Genomic DNA, 15,333 nt, shown 5'->3' with positions numbered 1-15,333 from the left:
TATTGTTGTCCAATCGTCATCCCCCATCAAGTCTCCTAGCAAATGGTGCTGGAGATTAGTACCTTTAAGAATTCGTCTGAAGGTTCACTTTCAAGAGCGTTTAGAGTCCACTAGCATGATTAAGTCAGTACCATATTTTCTACCAAATTAATATAGTCGAATGTGATGACACAGTCTCAGTATCCCTACCTGCCCATATTTTGGGTTGATCACACCTTTATTATCTTCATCTTATCTTTTCTTTTCCTCTGTTGCATGATTTTAAATGAAAATAACTGTAGGATGTGTGTTAATATAAAACACAATAAACAATAACATTGCATTCCCCTGTGGGCAAACTGAGACACTGTCAGGCAGTAAGAGCTGCTGCAATTGAAGCTTTCACCATCTCTGTTGTAAAATGCAAAAACTTCACCATTTTTACATATTTATTGGCAAACCGGGTATACTGATGCCCTGAAGACATATGTGGTTTTTACATCCACCAAGAGATATACAGAAAACTTGCAGACTAGGGGGGCTTGCTGACATATTATTGTTAAACTCTAAATTGCAGTCTTTATCTTCTACTGTGGAGGTTTGGGCTGAATTAGTGCCAGTGAATTGTGTGCTAGATAGTTCAAACCTTTTATTTGCCAGCATGCTTATTTTCCATTTATAAAACAAACCTAACCTCAAAGAAAAAATGGTGATTGCATAATTTTAAAAAATTCAGATTGCAGATGACTACATCGTTGTAGATATTGTCTCTGATTATTTGCATGATCAATTTAACTTATCAGTTTATCTGATTTTATCCCATTGACCCATTTTGTTTTTGAAAGTCCTCAAATCAACACTTTCCTGTGAGATAGTGAGAGAAAGAGTGTGTGATAAATGTGTCTGCAGATGTTCGTACCAACAATCACACAGCCAACTGTACTTACCTACCCCGACAACATACATAGGTGATGTCTCTGTGTCGTTGCCATGGTTTCAGAGTCGCTACAGGAGAGAGCATGCCCAGCAGAGGAGCGCTCCTTCCCTCCCCCTGGTGGATAACTTGCTGAAGGATAACACAGATGGCTGCGCCTTGACTGCCCTGCTGCACTTCTACTGCCCCCAGGCCATTAGACTAGAAGGTAGGGTCAGTCAGAAACCACACCCACTCTTACTTACTGCCCACACCCTCTTTTATTGTAATTATTCCAAAAAGCAAACGCACAAAAGCCCAAAGTCAGTTCTGAATGGCATACAAAGAGCCAAGTGGAGCAGTTTTCACAAAACAAAGGGTGCTGTCTTTTGCTCTCACTGCTGCTGTAACCAACACACATTTGAAATGGGTGCTCAAGACAAAGGGAGTATTTATTATGTATCTCGCAGCATTTCGTGAAGTTGAAAGTGTTTCATTGGCAGCAGTGGGCAAACTTTTTATCTTCATCCTATACAGCAACACAGTCAATAGATGATGGACCCTGTTTTAATTTCTTGTATATACTGTTAAATAGAGGAAAAAAACTGTAAGATAGAAATGATTCAATACAGCAAGTGAGACAAAGACTTTCCTCTTAACTTGTCTCTGCCTTATTTCTAAAAATGCCCTGGGTTGGGTTGTGATTGGTCACAAGGGGTGTGACAGAGGACTGTAAGAGGAGTAGCTGGCTGCTATTTCAAGAATAAACATGTTGTGGACTCTTGGGAATGACCGTAGTTCACAGGGAGCTTGCACACATGTGAACCAGATGTGGGAGTGGGTTAAAGTTTATTAAGATTGCTTGCTGGCAACTTTATTTAACCAAAAAACAATGAAGAACTACAGTAATGGAAAATGCTTTAATGTTAGGTTTCCTGTTCCCTGAGCTGTTCTGTCTTGTCAGACATCCTACACATGGATGGGCTGTCCTTACAGTAACGTCAGTGGATAAAAATCCTGATGATTCATCCAGATTTGAAGGCGGTTTGAGAAGTTGTGTCGTGTATTGTTTCATGGTTTTTGCGAGATTCAAATTAACTACTGCACAGAGCACAAATGCCAGTGGGAGGGTAGTGGGGTAATTTTCCTCTCATCTATTCTTTTTTTAAACGCAAACTTGGCCTTATCGTTTCCTTGTCTTCCTGTCTGGCCTTTTCCATCAACCCTCCCTCTTGTATGTGTTTGTATGTGTGTGTGACCCCTCCCCTGGCTGAGCAGATATCTGCCTCAAGGAGACCATGTCACTGGCTGACAGTTTGTACAATCTCCAGCTGGTACAGGAGTTCTGCAAGAACAACCTGAATCACTGCTGCCACTTCAGCCTGGAGGACATGCTCTATGCACATGCATCTATAAAGGTAAGGGAAACCAAATTCTAATGTTGCCACAAAAATTATGTTGAGGTTGTGGAAAAAGCAGATTTTATGATGACAATTCAGAAGGAGAAAGGGGCTTTTTTGGGAATAAGGACAGCAGGGGTGATAAATTACAAATGGGGAAAAATGAGTCATGCAAGGAAACGTTGAGTAATCAACGTGCATGTAGAAGGCATGGTTCTAGTTGTAATTGCATGTGTGTGAATGTATTGGGAGTATAAAGATTATTTTACTTCCATGCCAGTTTGTCTGGTCTGTGTGTGTGTGTGTGTGTGTGTGTATTAGTGCTGCTTCTTTCAATACAGATGCTGCAGGCCAAGTGCCCCCCCCCCTCCTTTTTTTTTAAGACAGAGTCCAAACTCTGCTCTGAGGAGATTTACAGTCCTGACCCATCTCTGCTTTCCTCTCTTGTTCCTCACCCCCTCGGCATCCCCGTGGTGTTCTATCACACATTATCTGTGAACTTTCCAGACAACACAACTGCTGATTCACACAGTCCTCAAAAAGAGATCTCCCCATTTCATACACTCATTTCTTTCTGGTTAATAAAAAGCCTTACTGTACGGCTTTAAGAGCATCTCTATGCCATCCTTGCTTCAGAGGCAGCCAAACCAGCGTTGGTAAATAGTATGCAGAGAGCGTGGGTAGAAACATTTGGATTCAAGTCACAGTGCAAGCTGACTGGGACTTACTATTATTCAAAACAACACAGCAGAGTCTTTATCTGTAAACACTATTTGTTCAGTTTTTTTCTCCTCTCTTAATTTCTCCTTCATATAGTTTTTGTGTTTGTGTGTATTGACTGTTAAGGCTCTGGCTTATTGCCCACTCCCCACAAACTTACTGCTTGCTGAATATTAATCAGTGTGTTTGGGTGTATAACTTGTGTGTGCATGAGTCCATTAGAAAACTTTCTCTTTGAGCAGTTCACCATGCTGCCAAAATAAGGATTCACAGGAGAAAGCTTTTCTTAGTTGTGTCTTTTTTTAATCCCTGCTATAAAGAGAAGAACTGGTTAGTGTCTGTTTCTAACAGGTGAAATCCTCCAGCTCTGTTTGTAACAGACATGGATTAGATATTGATGGAAGTTCCTCGTGCCAGCGTCTCTGCAACTGTCTGTCCATATGTGACACATTTAAACTAATCCCCAGATGGTGTTTTGGCAGCATTTAAGAGGCGTATGGGTTTGACATTAAACAACTCAGACAATAAAAAATGTCCAGCCAATCAGCTACACACAAACACCTGCTCTCGCACACCTGAGATTGTTACCTAGCAACAGTTGGCTGCCTGTGTCCTCACTGATTTGTCAAGTTGCTGCTGAAGCTCATCTTGCCTCTTTACAGAGGCACAAGGAACAAATATTTTGCTCATGACATTAACAAATAACTACATTGCAGCATTAATGTGTGTTTGTGTGTGGGTGCGTGTGTGTGCTCTTGCAGAGTAACTACCTGGTGTTTATGGCTGAGCTTTTCTGGTGGTTTGAAGTAGTGAAACCCTCGTTTGTGCAGCCCAGAGAGTTTGACCCGAACGGTACAGTACAACTTCACAGTAATGGCACCAGCATGCAGTTTGTTAGCTTTCAAAGTAAATACAGAGTGCCAGCTTCAGACTTAATGTATGGCAATTTCTTTTCCAGCCAGTGAGCCTGTATCCTCTAGAAATATGGCTCCTGTATCCAGTCCAGTCAAACAGAGCTATGTAGAAAGACCTGACAGCCCAGAGAACACCCCTGTTGAGGGTAAATATGACCTTTTATTACTTACTTCTATTTTGTAAGTGTTGGTTATTCATTGGTACTCTTGGATAAAATCAAACAATAATGTGTGTAAAAGACACTTCACCTCATGCAAGTGCATATCTTTAGTGAGCCTGTGAGCAGAGATGTAACAGTGCTGGTGTGGATTGCTTTCTGCTCCTCTTAAAAACACCAGAAGCCTCAATATCCATATTCCTTTCAATGCATAACAGGCTTGTCCTCTACTTCCTTTAATTTGCCCTGATATGCTTTCACAGCACTTCTCAAACAATAGCATAAGGACTACTATGAACAGTTATTTAGGGCATGAATACAGAACAATGAACAAATGTGTGGATGCCTTTTGTTTTGAAACCAGTCACCATCTAGTGGCTAATGTGCAGCCACACAATAACTGTTACACTCTCCTGTCTCATCAGAGACATTTCCATAAAAGAGCTTTTATTAATAATGCATCAGAGTCCTTTTTCATGGGAAAAAATCAACCCTGGGATTGATAGCCAGATGGTAAGCCATGGAGGTAGTAGTTCAGGCCAGCTGTGAGAAAAATCTGGACATGACACTCATTGTGCCATTTGGTGAACTAGAAGAGACGTAATACATAATGTAAGACCTCTCTTTTTCCACAACAGGAGTAATGAAGAGGTCTACCTCCATGTCCTATGTTGATGGCTGTGTTGGGACATGGCCCAAAGAAAAACGGTTAGTCTCTGAAATCAGAACCATTTCCTGCCCTTCTTTCATCTACTTATCTCAAGTGGTTTGTTGTCTCTCTATTGAACAAAATTTTTTATCATGCTCTCAGGTCTTCCTCTCGAGGAATCTCCTTCGAGATTCCTCTGGACGGAGACCCAGCTCTGCCGCCTTGTGAAGCCCCTCCCCTCCGAGGTATGACCCGCTCGGCCAGCAGTGACGGTCTTGGGTTCAAAGTCCACTATGCATCCCGAGGAGGTATGAAGCGGCACCTCTCTCACATGCCCGTCAATGTAAACGGCCAGAGCAGACACATACCAGAAGAGGATGAGGACTTTGTCTCCCATAAACCCCTCGGGCGAAACAACACGTTCTCAATCAAGAGCCAAAGCAGGTACAGGAGAATGGGATGAGTTCATATGAATTAATATAAAATATCCTACAAACATATGAGAAAAGTACTTGCACACCTCGTCATGTGCTAATGTTTTCATTTAAGAAACATGAATAAACATATTATTAAAAAAAAAAAAGAATGGGATGAGTTAGTTTATGATTTTTAAAATAGAATAGGAACCTCTCTCCTCCAAATTTCTATGTCATCATTTTAAAAGGAAAGATTTGTTTAATTCAAATTCTTTTCTTAAATGAGATAAATTAATAGATGCCTTTGTATAACTAACATATGATTGAATGCCTCGGGGCCTTACAAAGCAGTACCTCAATCAGAGACTTTCAGTATCCATTCAACTGTTCCCCATTAAAGAAAAGTTATTTCTGTTTTATGGATTTATTTATTTGTCCAGTAAAGGTTTTTATTACCCCCCTCCCCCTGGGTTAAAATAGATTTTGCAGTTTAGTGTGTTAAATAGCATAGAGTTATTACTGCTTGTATCTGCAGCACTAAGTATATTATACCTGCCTGTCGTGCTTTTTCTGTGCTGTTCCTCAACATTCATCTGTGCAATGTGCACTAAACTTTGTAGAGCAGAGAATAATTAGCTTAACTCATTTATTCCATAAGTGAGTTAATAAGTATACTTTATTCCATAAAGCTATGTTAAAAACATATTCAAACACATGAAGAAACAGCTGTCTCAGCTCTCTGCCTTTATTCTCTATGCTATACTCTACGCTAATTCACCTGGATCCGTTTTAAGGTACTCCAATGGAGTTCTCCCTGACAACAATCACCATGGTAACCATAGTGGCCACATCAGCCCATCTACTCCTCCAAGTATTGAAGAGGCCCTGAAGATTATCCATGACACAGAAAGGCCCCACGCCAGCTTGGGTATGGGAGAGGGAGACAACAGCTTCTTTCTCCACGGTGCAGAGTCCTCAGACCCTCCAGGGGCCCAAGGTCAAGGAGATGACCTGGGTTCAGCTAAGGCTCGGCTGAATGAACACGACCCCAACTCAGTGTCCACCGATGAAGTTGACACGGGTATCCATGTGAGGACAGAGGATATCCAGAGCTTGGATGAGGACTCCTCCTCACTGCGAGACTATTCAGATATAGATCCAGACTGTGATGCCATGACCAGGTCATGCCCTCTGCCAGACCGGCCAGAGACAGAGAGGAGCAGGGAAGGAGGGGGCAAGGGGGTTGGTGATGCTAATCCTGAAAGTGAGAGGGGAAATGGGGTTGACAGGAGCAGCCACTTTCCTAGCTCTGCACCCACAATCCCCAGATCTCACACTGTCAGCCCTGTTTCATCGTCTGGTGGCTCTGGAGGAGGCCTGGTGCGGATGACGAGCTTTGCAGAGCAGAAATTCAGGAAGCTGGAGGGCAGGAGTAGTGGAGGAACCACACCAGAGAGTTCAGATCTCAACATACCATATACACTCCCCACAAAAAACCTCTGTTCTCAGGTTCGTGGCTTATTCAGCATCATTTGTTATACCTTTTTTTCTGGGCAAAGACATTAATGGAATTTTAAATGATGCTGATTTGCATAGAATTAACGTAAATGCTATTTGCAACTTTTTGTAGATTTCCACGCCTCCTTTGCCAATCACATCTCCTTCCCCAGTAACACCTTCCCCTAGAGACCCTTCCCACATAATAGCCTCAGAGATGATCCAACTGAGGATGAAGCTGGAGGAGAAACGCAGGGCCATTGAAGCTCAGAAGAAAAAGGTAAACAGATAAAGAGAGACAGAAAGACAGAGGAAAGTGTGTTCAAACTAAATATGCACTATTTTGCCCTCATAAATTTAGGTTGAAGCAGCTTTCACTCGCCATCGTCAGCGGATGGGCAGAACAGCCTTTCTAAATGTTGTGAGAAGGAAAGGAGTCACACCCCCCATTAGCCCGTCAGGGGGAGCAGAAACATCCTCAAAGGGCACCAGTCAGGGAAGCATGGAACGGGCGGAGAGGTGCAAGCCAGATGGAGCAGCTCCAAAATCACCCTGTGAAGATGGTGGAGGTAGGTAACAACCACAACGGGTATTACTGAGTGATCTATGAGTTCATCACAAAATAGGAAAAAATGCTAAATGTGCAGATAGTAAATTCACAACGGTCCATTTCCGAACCTGGAACCGGGACAGCGATGCAAGAAAATGCAATTTTTAGCCATTAAATTACGTCATTATTGAGGTTATTCTGAAAAATCATGTTATTTTCTATGGCCCAGTAGAAAATGCTCTGGGCCACTTCCTCTCTTCCAATTAACTTATGATTTAACCTCTAAACCACAAATGACAAAAAATATAGGAGGACAGACAAAATGTTTTGTTGCCCGTGATGGTTTGAGGCATTGTGGAGGATTCTGATTTTGTGCATTGCTTTGAGTGACCTGTGTATTTACTGTTGCGATACAGGTGTTGCTCCTGGGGAAATCGACCTAGCAGAATACACACGCTCCATTGAGAGACTCAACACATCCCTGGGCTTCCTGCAGACAGAAATGCAGCGTTTAGCCCAGCAGCAAGAGCGGATCATGGCCATGAGAGAGCAACAACAACAAGCCTGGGTTATTCCTCCTCCTGCCCCATCTCCACACCGGTAGGATTCAATGTTAGAACGTGTCATTGGAAAACTAATCTTGCAATCATCCTGTGTACTCATTTACAAGTATCTGGGTATTTTTCCCACACAGGCAGCTGCGTGAGTTGCGTAGCAGCAGTGTGACAGGTCGGGGATCAGGCAGAGGGTCTGTTGGGTCTTTGTCTCCCATCCTGTCGTCCTCTGGATCTGCCCGTGCTCCCAATCGCTCCCCGGCTGGCATTAAGCGGCGCCCAGCCTCTTTCCATGCAAGAACGCCTCGTACTCCGCGACCAAATGATCTGAAGGTTACTCCCTTCAGCCGAATGCTCAATACCCCAACTTCTGTGGACAGCCTGCCCAGACTGAGGCGCTTCACCCCCAGCCAAACCCAGCACTGCTCTTTTTCCTACCTTAGCCACGACGATGGGTCCGGGGAAAACAAGAACCAAGAGGCCAAGGACGGCAAAGAAAACACTATAGACAAAGAAGAGACAGTGGCAAAGAAGAGTGCTGGCACTCTTCAGCATCCAACTAAAGAAACAGCCAAAGATAAGGAAGGTGATCAGCAAGAGGAGAGAACAGCAGCAGAGAAGGTTCCGTCGAAGGGTGACATCAAACAATCGAGCACACCAGAGGTTTTGCGTCAGCCGGTATCTGAGCTCCAAGGGGCCCCAAGCACCCGGGTTAAAGGAGACCATCAGGACAGGAAAGACCTGGTGGAGGTGCCTCTGTCTGGGCTGAAGCTCCCAGAAGATCACAGTCAAGAGGTGACAGGAGATGGAGAAACTGGAGTAGACAACTACGGAGATGATCAAAAGATGTGCTGTGGGTTCTTCTTCAAGGTGATTCACAGAGTTACACATAATATTACAAATCACAGATATACATATAAGGACATTTTAAAAATATTTTTCATGTCACCCTATCATGGTAGTTTCTCTTTAAATATTAAGTTCACCATGAATAGTAGGTAGAGGTTAAATTGGACCTACGTTTAACATTTAACTGAGCAAAATGAATTCACTGCCAGTAGTGACTTCTTTGTGGACCATAGAGACTGAGACCTCCATGGTTCTGGCGCCTCTGAACAGATTTGAGTTTGCTGATTCTCCCTCTTTCCAGGCTTTTTGCTAAGCTAAGCACACTGCCTCCCCTGAGTTCCCTAAATGTTGGACTTTTGCTTTGGACTCTCGCTGCCAGAAGACTCGACATCTTAGTTAACCTGCTGGCATTAATATTTCCATCCTCGCTCGAATCAGAGCAGCTTTTATTTCTTAATTGTTTCCAAATAAAACAAGATTTGTAGACCATTTTGAGGTGCCGTAGGTGAAGAAAATGTTAAACAAATGCTGTAAATGCTTCATTAATGGTTATTGCAGTATTCTGCAACAGTAAAGTTGTGAGTTGCTCCTGTATTTGTATGTATCTATTCACCTACTGTGTGACTTAAGCACACATTTTTCTTCCTCATCATCCCCACTGGGCCCCACCCTTTAGTTTAGGAACCACCGCTGTCAAACTATAATCACAACTGATATACATAATTCATTAACGCCTCATTACTAATACTGTCCATACAGCTTGATGGTGCAAGTGCAGGCAGCAACAACTTTGTCATTGTAAGTGAGCCTGGCATTAGTGTATTGCACTTAGCTCATCAGAGACATGAGTGAATGTAGGCATGAACAGACTCGTGGCACGCCATGGGTTTGTTGATTACAGTAGGTAAATAATACCACTTTAAATACCAGCTGCCCCCTTACCGAAGTGGAAGCTTACAATTTTAACATTAATTTTGTCTTAACAAATAGAAATACATAAATATTCCCTTTAAAACCCGTTCAATTAACTATCAAGAAGAAGCATCCTTTCAATCAAATATTTGATTTCTGAGAGTAGAGATAAGAAACATATGTACATTGTTGTCTTATTTTACTACCTTTTTATTATCATACCTGTCAAACACCAGGATGATGTGAAAGGGGAAGAGGACATGGCAGCAAAGAAAGCAGCGCTATTGGAAAAGAGGCTGCGGAGGGAAAAGGAGGCTCAGGAGAGGAAGCAACAGCAGGAGTTGGACCAAGAGCAAAGGAGGGACGCAGCACGGTCCGCCAAGCTTACGACATCCATACATATGTCATATCCTGCCAAATTCAATGTGCTGGCATTAAAGAAAAATATGTGCTGATTTAGCAGGTTTAATCATACTTTGTTTCTCTTCAAAGACCTGGTTCAAAGGTTTATAATCTAATCTTTGTCTCCTCGTCCAGGCTGAAAGCAGAGGAAGAGCAGCAGAAGAAGGATGAGGAGAAGGCCAGAAGGGATTACATCAAGAATGAGTATTTGAGGAGGAAGCAGCTCAAACTGATGGAGGACATGGATGACGTCATCAAGCCGCGATCTGGAAGCCTCAAGAAGAAACCACGTCCCAAGTCCATCCACAGGGACGTCATGGAGTCATCCATGCCCCCTGTGAGAGCAACGGGTGAGCAATACACAAACCATGACTACAAACACACTAACACAACCGCTGGTTCTTGTTTAACCTTTATGCTATTTTCATTTTGCAGGGGTTCGTCCTCGAGGCTTCTCAGTATCTAGTGTATCTTTGGCATCTCTAAATCTAGCTGACAATGATAGAGACCAACCAGATAACAGGAAGAACAGCAGGTAAGAACCACTCACTGTCAAGAATGCCAATTTCTCTTACACTGGCCACAATTAAGCAGCAAGACAAATATTCTACGGACCTGAATTTGTTCGTGCAAGCCTGGATATTCTCACCTCATATAATACTCTTGTGACTCTCTTTTAAAGTGCACCTGTTTTACTAATGAATTCTAACTTTATGTGTACACAATTGAAGCAGGCCATTTAATGCAAGTCCAAGTGATCTCATTAAATTGGGTATTTGGTGGTTTTGCAGTTGCACTATTCCTCCAATCCAGAAAGAAAGCTTCAGTGATTAATACAAATTCAGTAGAACAAAATAAGTGCTTTTGAGGGAACTTCAAGAAACTTAAGTTGTTCATTGCTAACGTTGGCTATGCAAAACTTTGAAATACAAAGAGTTACTTTAAGTTCAAGCCAACATTCCGTTCACGAGAGTTTGTATTTTTGACAGGAATTGAACTTTCATTCACCTTTTCAGTTTTAGTTTACTTATTAATGTCACCGTTGTGCCTTAGAATCACTGAACTGTTTTGTTGTTGAGGCTGTTTCTTATGATTCGATTCCTTTAAGGCTTACACTCTGCTTCTTGATTCTCTTTTATCCCTCTCTTCTTTTTCTTCAACTTTGCATGGATTTCCTCAGAGGCAATAAAATAGCTTCTGCACATATCCCATTCTTTCTAAACTCTCCTAAAGAAAGAAAGGGAAGGTCAGTAATTCTCAGAAGTGCCTCCACCAATGAAATGTATGAAGCTGCTGTAGCCGCTCCCGCCCCCCCCATTTCTAACTCCATTTGACTCTTCAGCCTACATTTCATGAGACAGTTTTCCAGCACAGACTGTGGTTCATTGTAGTTCTTGCTTCTGTATTGGCTGCTCTACGCTTTACCGCGCTGTTCACTGTATCCTCCACAAGTACACTAACTCATCTCTCGCAGTTAACCATAAAGACAACGCAGAGAATTTGCTTTGCTTGGCTGAACATGCCTTTCTGTCCTTTGCAGCATAGCTTTGTCAGATGTGTACAGTAAGATGTTAAGCAAGACAACAGACAGGGTTTGGAATTGTGGAATGGGAATTGTGTCACAGTGTCTGACCTTGTTCTGCCACATCTGTCCATGTTTTTATATCTGTGTGCGTTTGTGCATGTCTGTTTGTCTTGGTGTTTCCTTTAATGTTGTGTACATGCTTACGTGTGTCAATTGGGTTATGTGGTTGGTATTATGTTTGTGTGTGTTATTTGTTGTATGGGATCATCTTCAGGCCGGACTCGGCAGAAGGTTTTTCTTCTTGTCCTTCGGCTGGAAGTCGTAATGGAGAAAAGGATTGGGAAAACGATTCTACAACCTCCTCCACTCCCTCAAACGCTGAATACACAGGTATGAGACATCCTGTTTTAGTGAAACCTTTATTTATCCAGGAAGGATCCATTAAGATTTGACAGTCTCTTTTTCAAGGATGTCCTGGTCAGGAAGAGCAGCAGTACAAAAACAAGCAAACATACACAGCAAGAGAAAGATAACAAGATAATAGACACAGTGAAAGAGACACCAAACACACAACACAATTTCCAAGCTAAGTGTCACAGGCACAGCTGGTGACTAATTGCTCTGCGAGAGTATGTTTAAAGCCAGAAAGCGGGATGAGCGATCCTCATCTTGACTTGCAGGTCATTTTAGGACCGTGGCCCAAAGTAGGAAGGGGTCTTCATCTCTAACTCGATCCTCATAAGGGGAACCTCTGAGTTTTAAGGGAAGAAAAACCAGAAAATGTGTATAAAGTGCAGTGGTGGGTCCTGAAGGCTGAGCCTGTTATGAACCTCAAAGCAGCATGATAAAATTGGATCCATAGTCACCATAGTCAAACTGTGATAAAAATAGACTGGTGACGGGCAGCAATAGAAAAGCCTGTTTTAAATCTCACTATGAATTTGAGTAGGAGACGTAATGCTTAAAATTAAGGTCCTTGTCTAGCCAGATGCCCAGATATTTGTATGAGTCCACTACCTCTATGGTGTTACCATCCAGTGCCTTAAATGGAGGTCGGGGGATTGTGGAGTTGTGTTTAACGAACATAATTTTGGTCTCCTTAGCATTGAGAGCTAACTTAGCATTTAGAAGGACATGCTGCAATATTCACAACATGACATTTTTTGTTTTGCTGCATACTAATATTTGTGTTGTCTTTCTCTCCCCCAGGACCCAAACTCTACAAGGAGCCCAGTGCAAAGTCCAACAAGCACATCATCCAGAATGCCCTGGCTCACTGCTGCCTGGCCGGCAAGGTCAACGAGGGACAGAAAAACAAGATACTTGATGTTTGTTTAAGATTTTTTGTTTGGCTACCTCGTTCATTCTTGTATTAAGAGAATGCATAAAAACTAATGCTTTCCCCCTGTTTCTCTGTAGGAAATGGAGAAATCTGAAGCCAATAATTTCCTGGTGTTGTTCCGTGATGCTGGTTGCCAGTTCAGGTCTGTGTACACATATTGTCCTGAGACAGAAGAAATCACCAAACTAGCAGGCATAGGACCGAGGAACATCACGACCAAGATGATCGAAGGCCTCTACAAGTACAACTCTGACAGGAAGCAGTTCAGCAAGATCCCAGCCAAAACCATGTCCGCCAGTGTGGATGCAATCACCATAGCCAGCCATCTGTGGCAGACCAAGAAACAGGGGACACCCAAAAAACTCCATCATAAGTAGTGGCAGATGGCAGGGCAACATTTGGAGATGCTTCTCTGGGATGAACAAAGAAGAATTTGTGGAAATCACTTTTTGATTAAAGGGACATGTGGTCCCAGTGTTATAAGTCACAACTGGAAAGTGGACCTCCGACATTGTTGTTACAATACAGAGACTCTGGACTGTCTAAAAGGGGCAAGAGTATGTACTTATCAGCATGTGTATCAATGTTTCCATGTGCCAAAAAAAAGAGAAGAAAATAATAGGCGGACCAATGCCTTACCTAGTTGAACCACTGAAGCACTGAATGTCACGCCTCTGGTAGAGGCAGTTTGGTTTCTATAAGTTGATCATGTGTGGCCTTATGCTTGTTTTGTGTCAGATGGATGCACCGTGAGTGTTGGTGTCATTTTGTCAGCGCCTGTCGAAGAGGTCTGTTGTGGTACAGAAATTGTGGATACACACAGATCTAATATCAGATGATGGTGCCCAACATAGTGACTCAAAGGGTGGCCTGTCTGATCTGTGATCAGTTAGATGCAGCATTTTTTGGGGGGTGATAAACTGTTTTGCTGCTATACAGGCATGTGTTGTTTGTTTTTTGTTTTTTTTTTTGTTTTTTACATGTGACTGAAAATTCCTATTCAAATTTGTGTATGTGTGTATAGTGAAGTGCCAAGAAGAGTGAGGACAATACCTCAGTTGGTGATTGCAATTACTTTCCAACAGCATAAAGTGCTGATATTGATATTGAACAAATGGACCATCAAACAAATCTGGAAAGCACCTGCAACAGACTCTTAATTTATTATTGAAGATATTTTGAAAAGGTGTCTTAGATTTTATTCAGAGAACCATATAATACCATAGGTATATAAGTTAAATTAGTTTGTATATAATGGCAGTTCAATTCACAATGAACAAGTCAGCTTGTAGTAGCTTTTGAGTAGCTTTTATAATTTATCATGTATGTGTATCAGTATGTTGTCGTTTGGGGCCTTTTATTGTGCAACAAATGCAAAAAGTATGATCACTCAACAGTATCACTAATAAGGCTGTCATCAGTACTAGAATAGACAGACATCCCACACTGTTTCATCAGTCTGTGCAATGATCTAAGAATAAATTAAGTAATCACCAATGACCATGTTTAAACTAAATACTAGATACTCCAAATGTCACTTTAATGTGGATATTGTCTGAACTATTAGATAACGCTTACCCTGAAAGTAGTTCTGAACTGTAAATAAATTAATTCACCAATAATAGCACTTCAAGATCTGGTCCACTATCACTAAACCTAATCTCTAAATCTAAAGATGTTCCCACTTCAGGACTGTCCTGCTTGTTCCTCTTACTTTTACTCTTACATTTGTTGTCATGTGTTCCTTTAATATGTGTTGACACTGTACAGATATATTTTGGCATATAGAAGTATTTTTTGTAAGGACATTTGCCTGTTGGAGGTGTGTACTGATGAAGCAGCGCAGTCACAGAAGAAGTGTGTTGTGAGTGAACTGTAGCCATGGAGGGAAGGTTTATGAAGTCTTACTGAGGCTTTAATGTGCTATTATATGAAATCCAGCGAGTAAACTGAGAAAATCTCACTATTTTTTCCAACTCTGAATTCATTTTTCCTTTCAGTTAACTAAATATGCCCAAGTGTTCATGGATATTTGTTCTTTTTCTATTCCTTTGAGCTTTATTAAAATGCCAGCTATCAACAGTACTGATGGTGTCTCATTGTATTGATTGATTTTGATTTAAGTGTACTTCTCTGCGACTGAAACTGATATGACTTCTGATAAGGACTTGCTCGTCCTCATCCTTTCAAGTACATAATTCATTTCATGCTCCTATGTAGTACCTGCCACTCAGTTTCAAATTACAGCCATACTCCAAGTTTGCCTCATGGCACTTGGGCATATACTTGAACAACATATGATGCTCTGTATCCTCAAAGCCATTTAATGTGGGAAAAATTAAAGAAATTTCAGGAAGCGCAGCAAAGGACCAGATACCTGAAGCGCACTATTGAATAAAAGGGAATCACAAAATACAAACTCATCTTGAGACAATGTCATTTAGTGACGCAAATTACATATGATATTTGCAGTTTGTTACTTCAGTGAAATGAACCAACATGAAGTAAAAACTGACTTTTTGGGGGCCATTGAGGGATCAACACCCTGAGCCT

The 15,333-nt window shown here is 41.9% G+C and overlaps 1 protein-coding gene across 1 annotated transcript in view; it reads left to right on the top strand.

Moving 5' to 3' along the window:
* The window catches only part of camsap2b (calmodulin regulated spectrin-associated protein family, member 2b), a 28,028-nt gene extending 14,296 nt beyond the window's left edge, over positions 1 to 13,732 (top strand). The window contains exons 5-21 of the mRNA XM_029525260.1: positions 980 to 1,121; positions 2,171 to 2,310; positions 3,774 to 3,864; positions 3,971 to 4,072; positions 4,723 to 4,792; positions 4,896 to 5,177; positions 5,944 to 6,658; positions 6,780 to 6,926; positions 7,008 to 7,215; positions 7,613 to 7,796; positions 7,891 to 8,620; positions 9,748 to 9,884; positions 10,049 to 10,263; positions 10,349 to 10,448; positions 11,713 to 11,828; positions 12,648 to 12,766; positions 12,858 to 13,732. Coding sequence (XP_029381120.1) covers positions 980 to 1,121; positions 2,171 to 2,310; positions 3,774 to 3,864; positions 3,971 to 4,072; positions 4,723 to 4,792; positions 4,896 to 5,177; positions 5,944 to 6,658; positions 6,780 to 6,926; positions 7,008 to 7,215; positions 7,613 to 7,796; positions 7,891 to 8,620; positions 9,748 to 9,884; positions 10,049 to 10,263; positions 10,349 to 10,448; positions 11,713 to 11,828; positions 12,648 to 12,766; positions 12,858 to 13,157 — 3,798 coding nt within the window. The 3' untranslated portion in view covers positions 13,158 to 13,732. The remainder of the gene's footprint in view (positions 1 to 979; positions 1,122 to 2,170; positions 2,311 to 3,773; positions 3,865 to 3,970; positions 4,073 to 4,722; positions 4,793 to 4,895; positions 5,178 to 5,943; positions 6,659 to 6,779; positions 6,927 to 7,007; positions 7,216 to 7,612; positions 7,797 to 7,890; positions 8,621 to 9,747; positions 9,885 to 10,048; positions 10,264 to 10,348; positions 10,449 to 11,712; positions 11,829 to 12,647; positions 12,767 to 12,857) is intronic.
* The last annotated feature ends 1,601 nt before the right edge of the window (positions 13,733 to 15,333 follow it).

This window comes from Echeneis naucrates, chromosome 17 (assembly GCF_900963305.1).
Source record: "Echeneis naucrates chromosome 17, fEcheNa1.1, whole genome shotgun sequence".
Classification (NCBI taxonomy): domain Eukaryota; kingdom Metazoa; phylum Chordata; class Actinopteri; order Carangiformes; family Echeneidae; genus Echeneis; species Echeneis naucrates.
The sequence above is the reverse complement of the archived record's forward strand: the minus strand, read 5'-3'. Positions and strand labels throughout refer to the sequence as shown.